Raw genomic sequence first — 24,171 nt, forward strand, 5'->3', positions numbered from 1 at the left:
CTTGGGACTAATCCAGCAATCTCCAACACTGGCAGATACCCAAAATTACCTCATAGACTTCTGAGGGGTGAGACGGATGAGTATCACCTGGAAGAATCTGGTTTGGCAACAAGGAAATCTCAGCAGGTAAAGATGGATGGCAATGAAAAACCACAGCCCTGGTGAACAAGATCTAGGTTACCTGCAGTCAAGGACGATTCCAGATATAGCAAGCGTTGACATCATTACGTTATGACAAAAAATCTGCACTATTTGTATTTACAAAATAAAAAATAAATCAGGCTCTCTGCCTCCCTGAAACATCTGCCACAGCTGAAGCCATTCAGAGCCATGCACACTGAACCACCTCTTGTTCCTCTGGCCACCTGCATCCTGCTTACCTGCAACTTGGCAAACTGCAAACTGAAAGTGGCTCCCACAGAGTAGCGCAGAGATCTCAGATATGGGTGTAAGATTTGTAAAAATAAATAAAATACACACACATTTGCATACGGCAGCGCTGACATGTCCTTATCAAGGCAAACAGCCTGGCCCGTACGCTTCCTGAGGCCACGGGGTGGTGGGAGGTGTGGAGGCAGCCTGGCACACAGCTGTGTCCCAGGAGTTTTGCAAGTTAATTCCTGAGCTCCTGCCCCCGGATCTGCCCTGGCTTTGGTATGTGGCTGCCATCACCCATTCAGAGAGGAATGATCTTGTGCCGATACAGCGGGATCAGTTTGCATCTCAAAGCACAGCAGGTTTAAATCTCCAGTCTCAAAACCCATAAAGATGAATAAACATTATGCAAATCCCCCTATTTAAAAGTGGGTGAGGGAAGACTGAAACTGCTTGCTTTGCAATGGTTAACACCCCCCCCAGCACCACGCACGCTCGCACAATTATAGTAGCAAAAACAAATAAATCAGACTGACTTCTCCAAGCCATAACAAAGCCCAGAAGCCTGCAGACTCCGAGCGGTGTTGGAGGCATTATCATTTGTGCACAGTTGCAGGGAGCTCTATTTTATATAAACACCTACTTTGTTTTTGCTGCAAGTGCAGGGATGCGAGTGAACTCCACTATCTCATCCCAGCCTTGGGACACCATTCACCTGTTTGTTTGCTTCACACTGCCATCCAGCTTTCCCACTCCAGAGAAATGATTAAAACGATTTGCAATTCTTTTCATAGCTATTAGCTTTTTTCCTAATTCTTTTTCCTTATTGATATTGATTTTCACCAGTCCGTCTTTGCTTACGGCAACGGTATTTGTCTTTTTTTATGAAGTTCTCAATTTGGTGCTTGTCCTCAGGTTTAATCAACTTTCTATATTAATTTCCTCTGCGATTCAGACAAAGTTTATTTGTATCAGTTTCTTGTGCTGTTCTCCCTCTAGTTGAATACAACTCAAACATACTCATTTCCTTATGATAGATTACTTGAATTAGATTCGAATCCTCTTTGAAGTACATGTCATCTCTGGAGTTCCACCTCTTGCTTTACCACACCAGGGCTTGGCTCCTCACCAATCCAGCTCTCTGTGAGAGCACACGGGAGCACTTCGAGCGTTTTCCTATCAGCAAAGTTTTGCAGAACATACTGGTTTATCAGGTTCCACAGTTGAAACTTTGGCTGCAGCCTAAGTGAGTTTAGACGGTTCGTAAAATATCCTGGGTAGGCAGATAAATGAAAGTATTTAAACTCCGAGTGATGCTTAGACATTATTTATTTTCAAGAGTGCCTACCATTATCTCTAATGAGGTTGTGCCACAAAAGAGGCTTTAAATGAGAACAGGTGAGGGATGAAGGAGGGCTGCGGTGGAGGTTTGGAGGAGGAGCTGCAAGGCTGCTGAGCAAGCAGAGCGGTTGGGACCACTGCAAAGCAGAGAGTTGCAGGAGTATGATAATAAGGAAGGAGGCTACAGAGAGCTTCAGAAGTGGTGACATTCCAGATGCTATGATAGGGGATTCTCAGCCATCACACAGAGCAGCTGCAGGACCGTGTGTGATCTATTTCATCGTGAGCACAGCTGATGCACAAGTCTTGCACACATTCAAGGACAGCCCTTGGAAGGCAGATCCACGTGGGATCTGTGACCACAGCAATCTCTGGAGCAGGGAAACCCCTTCGGGCTGAAAGAAGCCCAAGGCCAGGCATGCTCAGGAATCAATAAAGCTGAAGTTTCACTGGAAACATCCAGGAGGTGCTCAGCAGCTTTTGCAAAAGATCAGGATGCTTATTTGTGTCCTTCATTTGTTATTAATTTCCAAAGGCATTTTGAAGACGTTTGAAATTCAACTTCATCCAGAAAACTTTCTGGCCCAGATCTGATATTAGCAAGCACTTCACCAGCAAATCCAAGGGTATTTGTTCACAAGCTCCCTAGAAAGAAGACAGCAAGCCACAACCACCATTGCAGGGTGCTGCCTTTGTGAGCAGAGATAGAAATAGAGTGGGGAGAGGGACAATCCATGCATCGTCTGACATTTTGTGGTTGTGGCCCAACCAGCCATACGATTCCCATGAGAAAAGTCTGCAGAGAAACACTGATTGGCCAATCCTAATTAAAACAAAAATTCCCTAATGTGTGGTTGCCACATTTAGCTTAGCCAGTACAAGAGCACAACCAAAACTTGCAGGACTAAAACCAATTATGCTAGCCCAGTTTGATACATCTTAAATCTTCACTCAGAGAGTAGGTAGCCTAATACTTTCTGAATAACTTCACTCCAACAACCACGCAGCTGAGATCTGAGTCGTCAATCATTGTTAAATTCCCAACTGTCTGCAGTTCTTAAAACCCGAAATAAGCACTGCCTCTTGACTTGCTCATCTGCAGGAGACAGGGGCAGCTTTTGTTGACGAGTGATAAACTTAGTCAATACAAGGGTAAGGGAAGAATGGACCAAGCATATTGAGGGCCTTCAGCTAAGATGCAGAAGTAATTCCAGCTGACAGGCATTAATATGCAAAACTCAGCCACCTCCTGTTTAATGAAGTTCCATCGAAAGCGCTGTTATTTTGCACATCTCGAAGAACTGGGTACTTCTGAGGTACTTGAAGGGTCAGAGTGCCACAAATCTTTAAATGCTTAAATTACATCTGTGGGTTCTAACTCCACTTCCACGGATTTTCCGCGGTGCTTTTTCCTCTGCTTTCATCTCTGCTTGATTTTTGAGCTGTTATCATATTGCTGTAACGAAAAGATTAACTTTCACATTAACTGCAAGTAAATACTTTCGACAGCTCAAAATCAGTGAATCTGAGGCACAAGCCATCCTAGCTCAGCCAGCCTGGTAGATGGTAAAGTAATTCTGTCTCAGCAACAAAAGGTTTTAATCAGGTACCTTCAACTTTGGTCCATCAGATTTAGATTTGTCCAGAAATGCAAGACAGACTTGGTTCCCCCCTCCCCCTCCTTGCAGAGCCAAAAAGCACAGAAAGTCTGAAAATTAAAACCTGCTGCTTTATTCTTCAACATGGTACAGAATGTAGTAAAAGGACAAACGTCTCTTTGCTTTCCCCTCCTCATCAAGTTGAATTCAAAAAAAAATCCAACAAAAAACAGGAATGTAGTTGCAACTCAGCCTATATCTCCGAAAGCCAAACAATTATGCCACAAAAGGGGTATTTTGTTCACTCAGAAAAAAATCAGCTAATGAAAAACTATGTTGGTGGTTGAATCCGTTTCCTTTAGGAGGAGCTGGCTGTAATCTCAGTGGGACTTGTGGTTTCGGCTATTCATACTGCTCATAGCAGTTTCTGTTTTTTCTCAAAGCAATGTAACCCAGCAACGCAGAAAAAGCTGTGATTAACTTCTTCTGAGATACAAGATGTCACAGCAATGCGAGTTGCCTCTTCACTGCAGAGAATCATAAATCTCAATTGCTCTGTCTTTACTGCAGAGCCATCTCACAGCCCAGACACAGTCTAAAGGGAAGTTTCAGTCACTGGCATTTTCTCTCCTAGCCCAGCAACAAGCTGACTGTAACACTCAGACCGGAGCTCATCCTTCAGAGCTGCATTTCTTGGAGCTTAATCCATAGCTTCCTCACAAACCGCAAGAGCTTTAAAAATAACAAGCATTGTATTAGCGGACAAAGCCCAGTGAATAGCTATCAATTGTCTACAAACAGAAAACCTGCCTTTTATTTGGATGCAAATGTCCCTGTGCAGTTGAGTGAAACTGGAAGGGAATGTCTGCACGTGGAAATCTTAAATAAACTGCATACTCTTAAAAATAATGCACTAAAAGCTGGCGTCAACCCTAATAAATTCAGAAAGATCTAAGAGAATTATAACGTTAAAGTAAGAGAAAAAAAAATCCTTTTTCCCCACTCTGATGATCCACACAGCGCAAAGCACGCAAATAAAAGTGAACTTTCTGAGGCTCAGCCAGGCAGAACACGGAAACCCGGTGCACAGGGAGACCATGAGATCCCAGCGCCCACCCAGCGACGCGGCAGACGACCCATCCAAGTGCTGAGGGCAGCCAGCATCTCCAGGCCAGGGCAGCTGAGCCAATTTTAACACTAACTCGTGGCAGCACGACAAATGCTGGAGCTTCTGTGAGAGCAGCAGCCGGCCACGTGCTGCAGCGGGACTGCAGCCCCACGTTCCTCCGTGGCCAAGCTCTGCAGCATTCCACTAGCAAACATTCCAATGCAGTCACTTCTGCATGCGCTGCAAGGTTTATTTAAAAAAAAAAAAAAAAAAAAAAAAAAAAAGGCAGGTTCTATGGTCTGCTCTGTACAATAACATTGGCCTTTTGGCTCTTCCATTAGTACCAGATCCCCAAGCCAGAGATGAACTCTGAGCGACACAAAGAAGCCTCACTTCCAGATCAGGGCAGCTCCCTGACAACGCGTTTACGTGGCGTCTCTTCACGTCTCTTGGGTAATTTTTTCCCTCTTGCTGCAGTCCTAACTCAAGGTTTCCAAACTGCTGTCCAGCAGCAGATATTTATTGCTGCTCTGTCCTACAGTGTCATTTCCCAAGCATCCAGGTGCTGCAGAAAGAACAAAGATGCCGTTCCCTGCCATCAAGAGCTACGAACCATCTCCAGAAAACCTGGTGAAGGTTAAGCAGATGGGCACAAGATGAAAGCAAAGCAATCCAAAGAGTGAAAAGTGCAACTTCAGTATTTTGCAATGTTCAACACTTTTTAATTTTAAAAGAAAATAAAAAGAGAGAAGACAAACTTCTCACAACCCAAGTAACAATGAAGAAAAATCTCTGCCTTCAGGATTAAATGCACCCCCACAGTGGGTCTGCTTCCCAACCAGGACTTGCAACATTGGTGCCTGCAACTCTTCACATTTACCCTCTCCCTCTGCTTCCCTGCACAGCAAGCAAGCCTGCTCCTGGTGAAAGGATGCCAACTGAGCAGAAACTCAAAGCATGCAGCTCCAAAGAGCCCTATGACATGTGGGAACGGCAGGTCTTTTCCATCTGTGCTGCCCTGTTTGGGAAGCAATCCTCCAGGAGCCAGTTAGCAGCTCCTAATGACTAGTTTTGTTTCTTATAGGCTTCCACAACGAACTGGAGGGCGGCTGAGGTTACCACGCTGTGGTAATAATCAAATATAAGGGGATTAGAATCATTAAAAGCTAATCAGAGTAGAATTATATATTTTTAATTAGCAGCTGCTGTGTGGTTTAAGCACTAGAATCCCCTAGCTGCTTGCTGGTAAATGCAACCAACCAAACGCTATTTGAAGTGCAAAAAAACATACTTTTACATGGAAAATATATTAAGGAAATAAAAAAATTGCTTTAAAAATAATAGACCTTGTAAAATCTCATTATAGATTGTTCTTTTTGCTTTCAGCATTGGAAAGATTCTTTTTTTAAGCCCATAAATTCTTGTTTTTAATCTTAGACTGAATGCAGGCCAAATATAAAAAGGGAATTGTTTACAATACATTGCGCTTATTGTTTCTTCAAACCACAAAGTAGTTACCCGTAAATCCTCCAGCATTTGGTATAAACATGCAGTGTTTGTCTACTCGTCATAAGTCTAGAAAAGGACATATTTCTGCAGAGCCTGAAGAGGTACTGCATGAATAACAGAATGAATAAAACTTGTCATCTGGATTTTCTTGTAACAACACACTTTCATCCACGATTCCCAAGTACAGAAACAGATCTCTGTGGTTTCTATAACCACTCCTGTTCATACTGCTGTATTTTTAAATTATTCTTTAGTTGCATTTTAGCGGAGAAATTTTCTACACTATTGCAGAGAGGCTCTGCCAGGCGCCCTCCCCAAGGATTTGGCTTTGTTTAAATCTGAAGCCAACCCAACAGCCCGTCATCTGCAGCAAAGCTTTTTTTTGTTGCAGGGCGTTCAGCTCAGCTAAGGAGGCTGATCACAACAGGCAGATGCTCGCCAACAAGAGCTGCTCTCCTAGCACCTAAATCTGGCAGAAGCCTACTGAAAAACCCCAAAGAGCAAAGTAGCTGGTCTCGTCTTCAAATAAGTCCTTCAAGTTGCTCCCCAGCCCAACAGCCCTGTTCTATTTTGGCCCAACACAGGGCAGCAGCAGGACAAGCCCCTCATTCCCCTCAATTCTTTTAACTGGTTCTTTCCACTAATAAAAATGCCAATAAAAACAACGTGCTGCTGGGAAACTCCTGCAGACCCTTCCCACTCACCCTTACCTAAATCAGAAGTGAACTGACACAGAAGAGGGGAAGATTCACAAACAAGGACCATTAACATACACCAAGGCATAGATCAGCGTGATACTGCTGAGCATCAACAAGCTCTTTGACCTCCAAATAATCTCATTTTGACTACATCACATCCACCAAAGGTGGGCATCTCCCTAAGGCGAGGCGGCTGGGCAGTGTGGTCTGGTTCCAGTACTACCTTGCACCAATGCTGGGCCTCATCCTGCCCAAGAAAGGGGACACTTCCCAGCCTCCCAGGCCTCTCTTAGGGAGATCATGTAAAGATTCTGCTACTACAAAAGACAAATGTCCTGAGATTCGGCTATTTCTGATTGAAAAAAATGTTTTCTCTGAAACACCTGCAGCATAATGCAGTCAGCACAGTGTCTGCTAACAGAAACTGCCGTTTCAAAGAGTTTTCAAGTCCTGAATGACATCCTCTGCCAACCCTGGAGGCTTTGACTAACTGTCGGGAAAAGCCGACTCAGAAAACCCAAGAGCCATGACCTGACTTCAGGACCAAATACATCAGGACCTCTGCTGACTCAGACCAACACAGCCAGCCCTGGAAAAAAACTCAGCCTCCTCCTTGGTAAATCGTTGGGCCTCAGAGATGGATGCTGTCGGCAAGCCTGTCCTCATCAATACCACACAGAAGTAACACCCAAACTATTATCATAAACATGGCACTTTGAAGTCATCCATCCCTGCAGACACCCCCTGACAAGAAAAGGCGAGCAGTGGAATCAAAGGCTTCCACACAGCCGTGACATGGAGCTGCACCCAGGCAGGCAAATAACGGGAAAAATTAATTGCCTGTAGCATGACATAGCTGCACAATCCTAGAGGTATTGACTGCTTTGCAGCATCTCTCTTTCAACTCCACCCCATGCTGGGACTTTAATCTGCAGGGCTGTAATGGCTCTATCAGCAGCGTTAGAGGCGAGACTGAAAATAAACATGGGACAAGAAAAATGCAGAGCTCCTCCTCCCCACGAGGTCTGGAGGGAATTTCCTGAGTCAGGCAGACTGCTCTCTTCCTTGTTTACTTGTTACTAAGTATGAATTTTCACAGCAACGTGTGTGGTTTTCCAAGTCAAAGCCAACAAGACTCTAATGTCCTAACACTAAGCATCGCTAACCCTGTCTGGAGGGATGGGATCCTTGCTGCTTCCCTGCCGTGCTGCACGCTGCACTTTCAGGTCAAATATACAAGTTCTGGGGCAAACACAGTCCACTGGGCCATGGGATGAAGGACACCAGCTCCCACAATAGCCTGGAACATGTCCAACACCTGAGATATCATGCTAGTCCCATTAAGGTGTATTTACCACCAAGTAAGGAAGGCATTGCCCCACATTCAGGGGAGCTGGAAGGGCTGTCCTTCCATGAGGCACCACTCCAGAGGCATTTTGGGGAGGAAAACTCAGCTTTTGTCCCTGTGACAGCCATGGAGCACGCAGCAGCCACCACAACAACCAACTTCTGATCTATATAAAAAATTGGCACAAAGATTTGTTTATGAAGAGCTAAAAGTTAAGTCTGATTTTAAAATAGCGCAGCCACCAGTAACGGCTCAGAGGGTCACATTCTTCTCCCATCTCAGCCTCCTTCCCTTTGGGACCTCCTCTTTTGCCCAGAAGCCTTCCCAAAATGGACTGCAAACAGGGCAGAAACCCCCACCGAGATGGGAGGGGAGAAATCCCAGACTGAAGAACTGAAGGAAAGGAGCAGGCTCATGCAAGGATGCTCAGCAGCTCGTGGAGTGCTTGCTGTTTGCTCAGAAACAATGCTGCAGCAGAGGCCATGCCTGTTTGCAGCAACTTGATGTATATTAGATACTCAATTTCATGAATTTATGAAAACGTTAGGAGATGACTGCAGATTCCTGCATGCTCTCAAGTTCAGTAAGGCACTTTTTCCATTTCATGACACACAACTCTTCGTGTACCCTTGTTCACCTTCCCTAACCCCAAGCACACACGAGGAAATCCAAGACTCCAACTTCGCAAACCTCCAGCCTAAGCCAATATTTTGTAAAACTATCAGTTGAATGCAGGAATACTTCACTCCCAAACCACAAAGGCTGTAATAAGTGTGGGCTTTAATTGGTTAGTACGGGATCTAGACAGTCAGAATCACAAGCAGGCTGATTGCTAAACGTCTGCCCCTGTCTGCAATGCGGTGTGTCCAAGAGCTAACTCAGTATGCATGGAAAGAATCAGAGAAGCATCTAAGAAAAATAAAGCATTAGCCCAAACTGACACTACTGGCACCTTACGCTCCTTCCCCCCCCTGAAAGATTCTGGTCATCCAGGGATCTATCCCTGACCACAGGGGATGGATTTTTACCATGCAGTACACAACATCCTCTGTTACACACCCCTTGATCTTGCACATAATTTAAAATCTGACTCGTTACAGCTACTAATTTTCCAAGGGCTTGGCATATACTTAAAAATCTCATGATCTAGAATTAGAAATTAGATTCTTTGAAAAAATACATCAGTCTCAAATGACAGAAACAGCCTCTATTGAGCAACTACCGCCAGTTTTGTGGCTTCATTTATCTAACACACTCTTCACAGTTATTCACACATATGTTCAACTTCACCTCACCGGAATTACAAAGCACACAGCAAGTTCTGTGATAACTCACGTGTAACTTCAGAACGTTTGAAGAAAAGCTCTGAATCCCATAAAACAGCTGTAGTAAACGTTAAAGCCGTGGTATTTTCACAGTTAGCAAGGATGCACTGCTAGGGTTAATGGAAGTTTTACAGTTTATTTCCTCCCTCAACTTACAGCCATCTTGTTCCTGAATGAAGAAACACACCAGGCAGAGCAAACAAAAGTGACAAAATTAGAAAAAAAACACAATGAGAACTTAAGGTACACATCTTTAAAATGCAACAGCCAGCTGACCTAAATAAAAACAGCGCAGGAGAGAAAGACAAGGCAGTATCTTTGCACAGATGAGGAATTGCTGCTCTCGGTCTCTTCTCTTGAATGATGCACAGCCCTCATTGGCAGCTCCTGCTGTGGCCAAGGCCAGGCATGGGACTGCAGCACTGGAGATGAAACGGAGCAGAATTGGAATATCTCGGCTAGCTCGGTTGCTGACCACATGCATATATTCTGTTTTTACCTGCACGACTTTGTTTTGAACTGGGCCTTATCCCCAGGGCTCCAAAATAAAGCAGTTGCTCATACAGCACGTAAAGAGTCAGAAGCGTTGGACGTGTTGGGACAAATCCCACCAAACGTAAGGACGATGTACTGTACCAGTTAACACTGGCCTTAGAAAGACAGGCAGGAACATCTGCCTCAATTCTGCACAGAACAATGGTCTCAACCCGAATTCAGGCCCATATATGCTAAAAATCAGACCAAAACAAGACGGAAGTTGATGTGAGCAAAGCTTTTCCAGTTGTTTGGCACCATGACCAGGTGCCGACACCAGCCTGCTGAACTTATTTCGCAGGCATTTACTTCTGCTTTTGGTGCATACTCTTGTCCTAAGCTGTTAAAACAAATGCACTGAGCTCACTCCCCCCAATACAAGTAACAAGGCTTCATTAACGAAACCATAACTGCAGTGTCTTGCTGGGAAGAGACTGGAGTGCAGGGAAGAAAAACGGTTCCCAGAGTAAATAGGGCAGCGTTATTAAAGAAATGGGTTAATTATCAACCACAGGCATGAGACTGTGGGAACATAACAGTAACCTGGCCCGGCACAATTTGGACAAGCAGAAATTGACCAGAACGTTTTGCAAGAAGAGAGAAGTTGGTTTTGCAACAGGTATCTGCAGGGTATTTGGGATGCATTAATTTTATCAGCCAGGGATGCAATAGTCAGTAGGACAGGTTTGACAGCCATTCAAAAATATATTCTACATCCGGTATCAGGATTCAGAAACAGATCAGACATTTCCTCACATAACATGAAGAGCCAAAGGCATAATTTATATTATACAAAACAAAGAATGAAACACCATAAAATAAGGAACATAAAGCCTCCATGCTTCTGGGCACAAGCTGCCCCTGTGTGCAGCACACCGGGACAGTCTCTCAAGGAAGGTCTGTCTCACCAGCGGGTGCCAATTTCTGATGCTCTCTTCTAAAAGATGCGGTATTAGCTGCAATCTGTAACAGGAAACTCACTGAAAGGCAGTGATGCATCCTACAGCAAAGCAAGCCACAGCATTCCAGCAACCAGTTCACTTCCTGAATCAACTCAGCAGAAGAAAAACAAAGTCAAAATCCAGAAAACATGGCAAAAAAATTGTAACTACCAAAAATCGCTTCATCATATCAGCTCAAACTTGTCAAAAATGATGGGTTCATAGCAGATTTTAAAATATATATATATACTACAAAACTAGTGGGTATAAATAGAAGTAGCAGGATATGACATGCCTTCAAGAAGTAGAAAGCATCAGGATTGTCCTCAGATTGCCTCCTGACTGCTGCCAGCATCCCTCCTCAGCCATGGGGCTTCCCCAGGCAGAGCAGTGGGTGACGCCGACCTGGTGCCATTTGGGGCACAGCACCTCTGGGCCAGGAGGGATGATGGGGTCGTGCCCTCGGTGTCACAGCTCGGGTCCATCCAATGGAGCTCGGTTCATCACAGTGGTGGTCGGCTGTGCACACATAAAATTCTTTAAGAGGAAACAGCCTTTTCAATTGAGCAGTTCTGACTTTTCCAGCAGTTACTGCCAGCTCTATGGCTTTGCATACTTTGCATACGGCACCTGCCCACATACGCTCCTTCTGGTAAAGCATCAGCTGCACGGAAGTAATTGAAAACGTTTAAGCAAAAAATCTTTTGTCATTTTGCAAAGTGTTATCACCACTCAGAGCGCCTCGCCATTCTAAAGGACAGCACAGCCACGTGGCTGCAGACACAGCTTTTCCAGCCTGAATTATGGATTTATAACACTCAGAACAGCTCTTCCAAAAAGCCAAGACTTTGCTGTGTCCCTCCAACGCTTTTCCCCGTGATCCCCATTGACTTAAGCAGGGAGATAGTTGATTTTTCATGTCTAAGCTCAGGCACTGAAAAAAGTAAAATGAATCCTCATCCAATGGGAAGTTGAGGAAAGCAAACCCGAGCAGCTGCGTGTGAAAATTACATGAAGGCAAAAAACCACTAAGTGTAAGCCTCGGGACAGAGAAACATTCAGTCAAGTGCACAAATGCCTTCCACGTGTTCTGGATGGAAAGAAACTGAATTTTTTAAGACCAACATGGAAACTGCTTTAAGCAATTTGTCATTTTCAATAGAGCTTCTGCAGCAAAAGAGAGATGTAGACAAGTTAAACAAGTTCCTACTAGAGCAGCTGCATGCGATGCTTCAGCTCCTGCTTTCCGTCTTCCCAGAAAAGAAATATTTATAATTTTGCCATTCAGGAAGACTTTGAAACATTGCTGCCATTTGATTTTACTTGTTAGGAGCAAATGCAGAGTTGAGAGCAGAGGAAAGCACTCCAAACACCATCCTGTATTTTTTTACACTTCGGTGCAGGCACCTTGGTGAGCAGGTGCCAACACATCCATATTTCCCATTCACCTAAGAATGAGGAACCTGGAAATATTCCCTGCAAGCGTTACGACTTTAAACCTCACCTGAAGCTTTGAAGTACATGAAACACAATCAGAAGGAGAGCTCAGTTTTAGAGCATTCAGATGCTCAGCTTGACCTTGGTTCTTATGGCAAAAAATCCTCCAAAGGCAATCCACTGCAATGTGCAACAGTGCTGAGGCCTTTCCTGCACTGGGGATTTGGGAGAATCAGACACACAATGAACGTTCCCCACTACTTGTGCGGCTTGTTCTGACTGCTACTGGCATTCAGCAGTGGTCAGAAGGCTCTGCAGAGCCTCTGGGAGAGGAGCAGGCTCAGCACAGCATTAAGGTGCCCAGGAAGATGTTTGACATCTCCTAAAAATCAGAGCAACAAGAGCAGAACAGCAAGTACACAAATGCCCACAGCGTGGCTGTTGCCTGTTACAGTGAATTGTGCCTCCATCTGCAATCAATACACCATTTGTCATTTAAGTACGTAAGGTGGCTAAAAAAGTCCCGAAATTTTTAAGGGAATGTTTTAAAGCTTCCTATGAGAGCACTGCACCAGACCTGAAGGGAGGAAGGATCTGCAGGCAGCAAAATGCTGGGCTTTTTTCAGAAAATAACTGGTGAATTTCTGCATCCAGCATCTCTGGAAAAAGGCTCAAAGCAGAATGCAGATGTAACCTTCCCTGCCCAGACAACGCAGTGTGGAAAATACTTGTATTTGCAGTCAGGGGCAAGATCCCATCATCAGGGCAGCTGCCACAACAGCAGATGTACCCAACAAAAGCAATGCGAAACGTGGTGAATGAAGCAAACCCTAAGCTTTGAACATCAGTGAGCTCTCAAAGATCATGACAACTTTTAAGCAAACAGAAGTTTGCACACTGGTTCAGACAAGCCTCAGCACCAATTAGAGCACCTTTTACAGACAGACAAACAGAAGAAACCCTCTATGATGCACTTACTGTACTAGCACACACTTAAATTTAAGCCCTCTCATTTTCACTGAGGCTTTTCTCCTCTGTAACAGCTTCAGCAAATCCAAATTCATGTACTCACTGCTTACCACTCCATGATACAACCAAGCTATCCTATCCCAGCTCAGTACTACACAAAGGCTGCCTTAGCTCCTGGAAAACCTGATACATGTTCAACTCGTAACTGGAAAACTGGGAGCAGAAAACAGAACTAAATGGAAAAACCACCTTGGATAGTCCCCAGGTCATCTCTTTGGCAGTTAAAAATCTCAGCTTTGCAATATTTGGCCAGCACACAATCTGGTATCACTTTGAGACTTCACAGCCCCTCTTCCCATCTCTCCTGTCCCATAACCAGGCAGAGACAGCTCTGTGGGTGAATGCACTGCCAGCACAACAGCCTCCACCTCCACCAGGCTTGAAATACTGCTGTAATTCACCCACGTCTTCATTTCTGCCACTCTCCCAAAACCAATCACCATCAGTTAAAGTGTAATTTTCACCTGCCTTTGGAATGAGGGAGCTCAACCAACTTCATTGCCTTTTAAGGGCCAGAGAGCTGCCAGCAGGGTGGAACCAGACACCTTCCTCAGATAACTTGGAGCAGTGCTCCAGTTTTCCTTCCCAAAATGACTCATGGGAAACAAGGCAGCAGCCATCCCATAGCACCAGGAGAGACATCGGGGTCCTGCTACTGAGGGCTCATGAACACACATGCCCCATGTTCCTGCAAGGACTTCTTCAGGCATCACTAACTCACCCTCACCAAGGGAACAGCGTGGAGCAGAACATGAATGTTCTTACTACATTCGGATGCTGCTTGTGCATCCCACGAGAAGGGAACAGGGATAGGGATTGTTTGGGGCCATTGCAATGGTGGTTTTACACCGTTCCTTTTCAGCTTTCAAATAGCTGTTCCACCACAGTGTTTTGCCATTTACTGTGAATTTTACAGCATTGGCTGTTTGACAGCCTGAGCTGCTGGTGTCATGGGATAAGTTTCCACTAAACAAAAAAAAAAAGAGACAGAAAAGATCCCAGAACTTCTTACCGAAGCAGCATTTGACAATAAGAATGCTACAGTGCAAAAAAGTTAGGATATCTATATAAACACACACAGGTCACATGTCCAAGGAGCCTCACCCAGGAATTCTAACTATTTTGATAGGTGATGCACAGTGTTTTCACAGGCTCCTCCTGTTTGGCTGGGTGCAGACAGAAAACTTTCCCCTACACATAACCCTTGGACCAGCACAGCCCTGCTGTCCTCAGCGCCCTGCCTGGGTTTTCCTGCTGGGCCTCCTGCAGCAGGCAGCTGTGGGGCTGAGCAGCCTCACTCCTTGCAAACACAGCCTCCAGCCATGGGAAGGATTGATGCAGGCTGTGCTTCAAGTTCAGACCAAAAGACCTCCATGTGAATTTGGGTCAGTGATCGATACTCTCAGCCAGCACTTCTTCATTTGAAAGTGGAAGAAAAAAAAAAAGGGAGAGGGGAAGGAATCCAGCTATGGTAAATGTAGGACAGTATTCTTCAGCACAGGTCTCCATTTGGAAGCAGTCTGGTTTAATAGCAGCAGGTTGCAGGGGACAGGAGGAACTCACAGAACATACAGACTATGCACAAGCTGACAGACCCCTGCACACCTCTGCTATTTGCACATAAAACTAAGACACAGAAATTGCTGAGGGATAGGCAGAAGATAATTCAATTAAAAAGGAAATTAAAAGAAACAGCCAACCCCCCGAAAAACAAGTTGTGATTTGCTTTGAACATAACCCCTACGGAGTGCCCCATTGCTCACCCAGCAGAGCCAGACTGCTCAATGCAGTCCCACTGCTGTCATTCCTCTACAACCACAGATAGTGCAAATTAAGACGATATTCTATATTAGTCACTTCATTGTTTAAGGAAAAATGCATACCAGAGACAGAGAAGGACTCGACTCTTTGTTGTGCATGAAATCAGCCCCTCTCTTGCCCCAAGGATAAGAGAGAACAATGCTGGAGCAGCACTGCAGTCAGCCAGAGCCCTGCAGCTCCAACACTGCACAGGGGATGCCCAGTGGGGGAACAACTACATCCCCAAACACAGTCAGAGCACAGCTTTTCCCTGTGCCCACCGGCCATCAGCCAGCCTAGGGCACGCCGTGCCACGTGGCCCCAGCTGTCCCCATGCAGGCTGTCCTCCAGCAGCAGCCTGGGGCAGCACAAGCTATTTCAGGCACTGCATCCTCACGGGGATCACAGCAATGCTGCATCCCAGATTCTACATTGATGCAGGCATTTAGGGTGAGCAGAACAAAATGATTTTTGCCCAGACTGCCCTGGGAGAGAGGTCTGTAATCAGCTGGAAACACGCTCCTCCAGTCCTGCAGAAAGCTTTCATGCCTCTGCATTTAAGGGACACGCTGCTGCACAGCAGGTCCTCTCCTGATGCCCATCTCCCATTTAGAGGCAGGAGAGCTGCAGTACTGGTAACAAATCCAGAAGGGAGCAGGGAAATCTCTCCTGAGCCCAACACTTGGGCATCCCTCCCTGCTGAGCAGTCTTCTGCCTCTCTCCCGCCATGCCCAGCTTCCACTGAACCACCACAGAACTGTTCCTCTGGCAGTCCAACCCCCACAAGATCCTCCTGCATCCCGACATCGCTACCTGGGAGCCGCATGTACACCTTTGGAAATGGATGACTCCATCTGTTCCTTACATACTCCTCACTATTTTTAGGAAAGATCCTCTCACAGTTACTCTGAAGCCCGGGTTCTTTTCTTACCTTTCCAGTTTAGCCTGTTTGAAGGTTGCTTACCCATCTTTTGCTTATGCACCACCCTCAAAATAAAGAAAAGCAAATCAAGGCACCTGTGTCTGTCATCAGTTAGGGCTAATATCCGCTCTGCGTAGGATCCTCACCGCAGCAATAAGAGGAGCTGAACATGAAAGGTTTTTTTGAACGCACACAGTATCTGCACAGCTTTGTTTGTGTTGAAGGAGTGGTTGGATTTTAGGCAGCCTCTTTTTCAAAGGGTTTTTGTTAATAACTAAGTGAAAAACCCCAGAGCTGAGGTTTTCCCCTTCAAGAAAAAAAAGACACTGTGATTTAAGGATATGAAGAAAGAAAAGTCTGGTCTCTTCCCAACCTAATTGTAATGAGGCACTGATTTTCCAAAATTACAGATGTATGGTCCAAGACAATGGACTCTTTCGACAAGGATTAGCAAACCATGGAAAGCCGATGCCTTATTCAAATGCATTGCAACTGTGAGTGCATCTGCTCCCTTTGCAAGTCAGCCTTCCTTGTTTGTTTGCTTTGGGGGTTTTGTTGTTTCATTCACAAAGGCAGGAGGACACCTTGTGCTATTTACACACCGTGTACCAAGCAGTGTTGTTTAGCCTCACGAGGACACTCAATGCAAACAGTAAAAACGTTTGTTTGTTTGTTTTCCTTTAAGTTATGATACAAATCTTCTGCAATACAAAAACAGGAACTGTTCTCAGCCAAAAACCAACTCTGCAAAAATGTAAACAAAACATCAGGACCTGAAGAAAAAACTGCTTTGCTTCCGAAAGGTACACTAGGGGCAGTCAGAAATATATACATAGGTTTAAAGCATATTAACACAAAGCAGTTCAGCACAAACCATGCCAAAGGCAGAACCAGGAATTAGCAGAGAATGGTGCCATCATTCCAGCCTGCGGCAGCTCTGGAAACCATTGGAAATGTCAGGGGACGAAGGATGGATGGAATGCCTGACCTTTGGAAAGTGAAGGGGGGATGTGGACAAAAACGTCCCAGCTCCCCTGAACCACACCACTCTGATGGGGCCGGGAGGGATGGTGGCCCACCTGTCTGGTCCAGAAGGAAGAGACATGCAAAATATATATAAAATAATAGTAATAATAAATTCAAGCCTGCCAGCATATCAGCTTAGGGTAAAGACTGCCAAGATGCTCTGGAACTAGGCAGCCTCTGCCACAGCTCTCCATCAGATCAGCAGAAAACAAACTGGCCCACAGCTCAGGCTGAGGTTTGTTTCCCAACACTGGCTCCCTGGAGAGCACCCCACACTTAATGCACTGCATACATTTCACGTGTGGCTCTCGAGATGGAGCAGAAAGCTTCAGTGTTCTTCAGGAGCTGCTCCTGCCCTCCTGGCAGTGCTGCTGCTCAGCGCTCAGCTGCTGCTGCTGTCCCACAGGCAATGCCTCCAGTGATGCTCATCCGACTCGAGGAGGATGGTGCATCCCCGTGTCCTTGGTGCAGAAAGGTCACCAATACAATCCTGTATATGAGTTAGAGATATATTCTGCAGGAACATGGATCCAGAGAGTCGGGATTTTGCTGCTCCAGGAGCTGGTACCCAGAGCAGGAGGGAGCGCACACTGATCCCAGTGAGGATCTGGGCACCCAGCTCACTTACACTGAGCTCTTCATACTGCTTCCATAAATGCATGGCACCTGTGCATGCAGAACCATTGCCCCGTGCTTTTCATCAAGAGATGTAAGGTCACTTGCAGACTACAAAGATCAAAAACCTGCAGGCCTCGATTTATGAGCTCCAATCAAAGTGGGGGAACACGAAGGGGGAAAAAGAAGAGCTGAAAAAACTACCAACCACAAAGGAATGTACATAACGATCTTGGTCTTTTTTTTTTTTTTAAAAGAAAAAAAGAAACATCAATATAGGTCCTAAGGCTGCTACCCTTGCCCACAGCTCAGACATTGCTAATTCAATAGGAAATGCCTTTGAGGCAGCAGCATCTCCTCAGCTTCCTTCAAACTGAGCAATGCTGAAACAGAACAAACCAGGGACTCGTTGGCCCAAATGATGGCTCTGAGCTGTCACAGGAACTGCACGCAAGGTTGTCACAGCTCTGTGCAGCTGCTGCAGGTCAGTGTGTCCCCGTGCATGCACCCACTGCAGGAGGAAGGGGGACTTTTCTTGGGCAGCAAAGAAATAGATACAGCAATGGTCAGAAGGTTCACGAAGGATCCTGAACCAGGACAAGATGACAATCCCAAGGACAGCAATACAATGAGCTACAGATGGTTTGATTTTCAAACCTGTTAGGAGGTTAAATTGAAATTTCTAACAAGACACACAGAAGTTGAACCTTAAGTATCACAACAGCAGCTCAGTAATTCACTTGTGCAGAAGTTGTGACTGTCGTAAAAAATAAGCTGAAACAACACAAGGGATGGTGTTAACATCTTATTTTGCAACACTGCTGAAATACTGCTCATAATGAGACTTTAATTGTGATTTAATTGCACTGCGATCTGACCGTCCATAAAGAGGGAGCCTGGAGTCCCATCACAATGAGTAGAAAGATGAACCTCATTGTGAAAAACATAATCCCATTTCACGCCATTAAAAGGATCATATTAATTCTGACTCAGGGACGTGGCACTGAATCACCACCTAAAGTAGGATGGCTGTGCTCTGCCATAGCAGCACCAGCTTCTGCACCCTGACAAGGAGATGGCCATACAGTCAGCACAGCAATGGCCAGACGGCCATCCAGCAGCAGCATTCCAGCAAGCAGTCAGACCTCTTCCTGACAGTGAAGGCAGTACCACTTTAAAGAGAGAAGATTAATGGTTTGCAACAAAATATATGAGAAGCGATGCGAAAGAGAGAATCTGTCCTCTTTTATTTTACGTCTCGGTAGTGACTGGCCCTGCCTGATGCTTATCCCAGAGGGGCAGTGTTGAAAACAGACCTTACCAATCTAAAATGCACCAACATCTCCGCACTTGGCATGTCAGAGCTTTCACTCTGAATCCACTTAGGTCCTCAAAGCACTTCTCTCACAAACCATCTTTAGGAAGAAAAAGCCCAACCTCTGCTCGCACCAGCTTTTTGGAAGAAGCTGTTTTTATTCACTTTGGTGGGAGTAACTGATCTCAACGCCTTGCTGCTATGGCAAATGCCAACCTGACACTGGAAGTGTTCGCTCACCAAACCGTGCCTGAGGATTTACCTCAGGGCCAAGTTAATGTTTGAAAAGAAATGAACGGAGCTCATAGCACAGGGTAAACAGCCAGCAGTTCCATCTGGGGTCACGCCTGCTCCTACTCACCCTGAACGTGGCTGACATAAAGCCACAGCTCCTCCCAACTGTGGGACCAGCCCAGCTCCAAAGCACTACTGAAATCATGAATCGCATCGACCTGATGGAAATACCTCACTGTTTCATGGCCATTGGTTATGTAGGGGCTTAGGATCCTGAGAGAGACTTTTTGCAGGACCAAAGAGTTGAACAAAGGACTGAAAAAGCAATTTAAAAATAAGCATATGGGAACATGAGCTCTGGCAGATCTCCTGCCCCGGCGCCTGGCACGGGCAGCAGCTGGCACAGGGCACCAACCAGAGTACAAAAACAAAAGGCCACAGCCCAAAACCTCTATAAATGCGCCCCTCCCTCTCAGGGGGAGAAAAAAAACCCATACATCTCGCCTTAAAGGAAACGCCATGCGACAGATCTGAAGATACAGCCTTCATTCTTCCCTCGTGAAGACGGCATGATGAACGTCTGCTGCGTTGGGCCGCACCGCCATGCCCCCACACAGGGGGCCCACTTTAGCACCCTGACACTTATTTCTGATTTCTCTAATCAAGCTATTCTGAAAGCCATGAATTATATTCAAGGAAACTTCAGCATTAGCAATACAGCCAAGAAACGGCTGTGTTACAGCAATGCAAGTTTCACGCAAGAACGCGCTACCACCGCTCCTATAATCCTGTCTATTCATTCTTTACTCTCAGACTAAGTAATAATAAAACAGCATTTATTAACTGCACAGAAGTTCATTGCCAATTCCATCAGCATGAAGGCACAGATGTAAGATGAAAACAATCATAAAAGCATAACGGAGCTTTCTTTCACACCTCTGACAGCCCTGAAAGACACACGGCAGCAGATTCTCCCTTTCTCTTGCCCAAAACAACCAACTATAGTGGTATCTTTTTCCCCTCAAACGTAATACCAAAAAAGGACACAAAGTTTTTTTTTCCCCTTTCTCTTCCCCATAAAAGTTCTCTAGTTCCTCACTCTCCTTCTCAGGGTAAGCAAAGGACCAAGAAATCCCACACCAGCAATATGAAATACTGCTATTCCAATTAAGCAAATTCATAAACGTTCCCCATTTTTGTACTTTGTGGGAACCTACTCAAACTTACAGCTCACAAAAGAAAAAGAAAATATTGCATGTGGACCTGCAAGTCTATAAACCTCAGTTTAATGACAGAACACGTGCACAGCTTATTTGACCTTTGTTTCACATCCCAGTCCCTAATTGTCCACTAACTGCAAGGTCAGAACACCTATTTTCTCTGTTCGTGCTCACAGATGACTGACTCATTTATAGTAAATTTCCTGTTTTTCCAGCCTTGTAAATGTCATATGAAATAGACCAGGCAGTAAAACGTATACATTTCCAGGCCAAGATCACCCTAGCACTGCAGCACCAGCGGAACGGGCTCCACGCACTGGGAAAAGGAGGAGAATCAGAGTTTGATGCGTGCTTGCATCCTCATCTTCACATTCTTTTGCTTTCTGCTCCAGTGCCACACGCTTCCTGTTGCATGACAGCTGCCATCCCTGCAGTGAGCTTTTTAATCAGCAGAGAAGTAATGTATTTTAATTAAAACTCTCCTTTCCTACCCATGGAATCCTGACCCACGAGGGAGCTCCCTGCTCAGCGCAGAGCAGAGCACAGAAGCCAACAATCATTGAGAGGCACACGGAGCTGTTTCCAAACCACAAAAAAAGAAGGAAAAAAAAAAAAAAGAATGATCAACAAAACCATATATTTCTATTCTACATTTCATTCTAACACAGCATTCAAAAAGCAATCATCATCACCATCATAGCCAGGCTTGGCTCTCCCCTCCGGGTATGGATGATGCAAGGCTCAAGTGCCTGCCCCAACTCTAGGCTCAGCTTTGAACTCTTTTCTCCCCAGCTCCAGGTAATCCCAACCAGCACTCTACAAACTGGTTGTCTGCCTCCTGTTTAGACCGTCCTGGAGCCGAGATGTGTTTATTTACCATCAAATTCTGTTGTTTCTGGTATATTTCAAATACAAGTTTCTATTTAGACTAGTGACTGTTTCCAAAATAACCAAAAGTTTAATCACCAGTTGCTTGCTGGGAAGGACTCACACACCTTCCTTCACCCACTGACCACACTGCAACATGGCAGGCTGTATTTTAACACCTACTACAACAACTGATACACCAAAATCTGCCACATTTCCCCATACTTCAGCCTCCTGCCTGCCACCCAGTCTGGGCAGCCCGCACCAACCGCTCTGTTCCTCAGCAGCGGGGAGAGCAGGCATTAAAGACATCTGGGTTTGGTGGAGTTTGGCACTGTTTGCTGGAATACCTCTACAGTTTCAAAGTTCATTAAGGTTGGAAAAGACCTCTGAGATCATCCTGTCCAATCATCCACCAATATTACCCATTAAAGCATGTCCTTAAGTACCACATTTGCCCTTAAACACCTCCAGTGACTTCACCACTCCCCAGGCGGTCTGTTCCAAATGTTACTGTAACTACACATTGGGAACCTGTTCCAAATGACTGATGAATGGCTGTGCACCTCCACCCACCACACATCCCCAAACTTCTCGATGTGCCCCGACCACATCAAACTTTCTCCTAACGACTCTCCCTATGGAACCTGCCCTTCCTTCCTCCCTCCCTCCCTCCCAGCTGTGTCATCGCAGGTGTCCATCTGTCGTCCCACCCATCCCATAGCAGCAGCAGGGGCAGTTTCCTGGCACTGAATTCCAGTCCTGCCCTGGAAACTGCAAATTGGTTGCCACGCTTGTGACGTTGACCTGTTGTATCACTGCTTTGTGTATGTGGATACAAAGTGTTTTTTTCTAAAGGTCTCTTACTGTTCCTGTCCCAGCCCAGCTCAGAGCTATACCTGTGTGTGCCCCCACCTAAGGGACAGCAGCCCCACGCCACCCTTCACCCATCAACGAGCAGCCCTAGGGGACGGCTGGCAGCACTCCCCCTCCCCCAGCTGACAGTTCCACGCAGACACGGAGCACACGCTCACTTTTGGCCAAGTCTCCATCCATCATCGCTGCAGGGAGCGATGCGGGGCTACGGGAGGGGTGAACCCACCACCCAGTGCTCCTACACCAGGTGCCGGCCCCGGCCTCAGGGCGCGGGGAAGCCAATCTCACGCAATCGCTTAACGCAAGCTGGGAACGTGTGAGGAGGGCTCGGGACAACGCGCCCCAACGCAGGGATGCAGGCGTCCGGCCGCACGCTTGCACGTGGCAAAGGTGAGCACGCGGGCGTGCACAAGCGTGACACGGGCAGCAACTTCGCTGCTCGCACAGCCTGCGCTGCCCGAAGGGGAAACGTTCACCTCTCCCTTCCGCACCTTCCCCACTCGCGGACACCCCCCCGGCCCCTCGCACCTTGTTTGACGGCTTTCACCACGATGGGCTCCTTGCAGCTCCGGATCACCTCCAGCACGTCGTAGCGCGGCAGCCCGGACACGCGCACCCCCTGCACCTCCAGCAGCAGCTCCCCCTCGCTCAGCGCCTGCTCGCCGCCTCCCGCCGCCACCGCTCCCGCGTAGGGGAACTCGCCGTGCTCCGCGCCGCCCAGCAGGACGAAGCCCAGCTGCCCGCCGGGCCCGCGGCTCAGCGCGCACTGCCGCACCCGGCTGGCCCAGTGGTTCTTCTTCTGGACGACCCGCGACATGGTGCTGCGCGGCTCTCCGCGCCCGCGGCGGCGCGTTAAGCAGGTGCGCAGGGGCTCCGACCCGCCGCTTCATAGACCGCTCCGCGCCGCCCTCTCTCAGCCATCACCGCCGGCGCCGCGCCCGCATGGCTCCGCGCCCGCGGAAGGGACTTCAAAAAATAAAAAAATAAAAATAAAAACTGAAAGAAAGAAAGAAAAAAAAGTAAAAATTTAAAAAGTGCTCAGTAAGCAAATCCGGCTCCTTCTCGCCCTCCCTGTCTCCACCGCCGCGGGGCCGCTTTGTTTTCTCTCCTTCCTCCTCCGCTCTCTCTCTCTCCGCGGGCGCGGACGCGGCGCCTTTAAGGCGCTACAAAGCCCCGCTTGTTTTGTTTCACTTCGCTCCGTCCCGCTCCGCCGCGCTCCGCACCTCCGGCGCAGGCGCCCTTGCACGGCCCGCCCCGGCCCCCGCCCGCCTCCCCGCCCCCGTGCCGGCCCCGCACCCCGGGTCGCGCCGCTCGGGGCGGGCGGAGGCGGAGCGCCCCGCGGGAAAGCCGTGCGCGCGGCGGTGCGGAGGGGCGATGGGTGCCGCGCTTGGCTGCGGTCCGTGCGAGGTGCGCAGGTGCGGGCGGGCGCCCACCTGTGCTTTCGGGTGGCGCGGTGGGAAGGCTCGCACGAGCTGGGAGCGCGGTAAGGAAGCGCTCTGCGGCGCTGGGAGAAGGCTGTGCGCGAGTCCTGGGTTCTCCGCTCGCCTGCTCCGGAGTGCCGGAATTTCTAACGTCAATAATGTTCTCGCGTTTTGTTTTTCCCATGCAGTTGTTTAGACGCGGGACAGACTGCACTGATATGTTTCTGGTGGGGAGGAATGGTATGCGTCCATCCACGCGCTCTTCAAAGTCACCCAGAACTCGTGCAAAAACTCCTGCGGACTGTCGTTGTGACTACACCAGCTGTCCCTCCCCGGTCACACTCCATACCTCTAAACCTGATAGCCAGGCCTCATTTTGAGCAGTCTGATGCTCGACCATTCCCCATTCAGCAAGGAGTTTGGTTGCAGATGTGTGCATGCTGTGTTTCAGTGCTAATCAGAACTGAGAAGTGACCCTGAGGAGCAAAGCCCCTTCTTGTTCCCTGCGTTGCCCTCGAGTGTGCTCTCGTCTCTCAGGCCATGCATGTACCCAAAAGATCTGCGATGCCAACAGACCTGGGGGATATATGCAACAGCTGTGGCTGCAGCTCAGCTGGGCTTGGTTCCTGGAC

At 47.1% G+C, this 24,171-nt stretch overlaps 1 protein-coding gene across 1 annotated transcript in view; it reads right to left on the reverse strand.

Annotated features, from left to right (window-relative positions):
• Positions 1-22,935, reverse strand: part of MAGI1 (membrane associated guanylate kinase, WW and PDZ domain containing 1) — a gene marked incomplete at both ends in the record, with an annotated part of 285,270 nt that extends 262,335 nt beyond the window's left edge. Inside the window, one exon of the mRNA XM_079540300.1 lies at positions 22,647-22,935. Coding sequence (XP_079396426.1) covers positions 22,647-22,935 — 289 coding nt within the window. The remainder of the gene's footprint in view (positions 1-22,646) is intronic.
• Between the last annotated feature and the right edge of the window lie 1,236 nt (positions 22,936-24,171).

The sequence above is a fragment of the Tetrao urogallus genome, assembly GCF_951394365.1.
Source record: "Tetrao urogallus genome assembly, chromosome: 10".
NCBI classification, from domain to species: Eukaryota; Metazoa; Chordata; class Aves; order Galliformes; family Phasianidae; genus Tetrao; species Tetrao urogallus.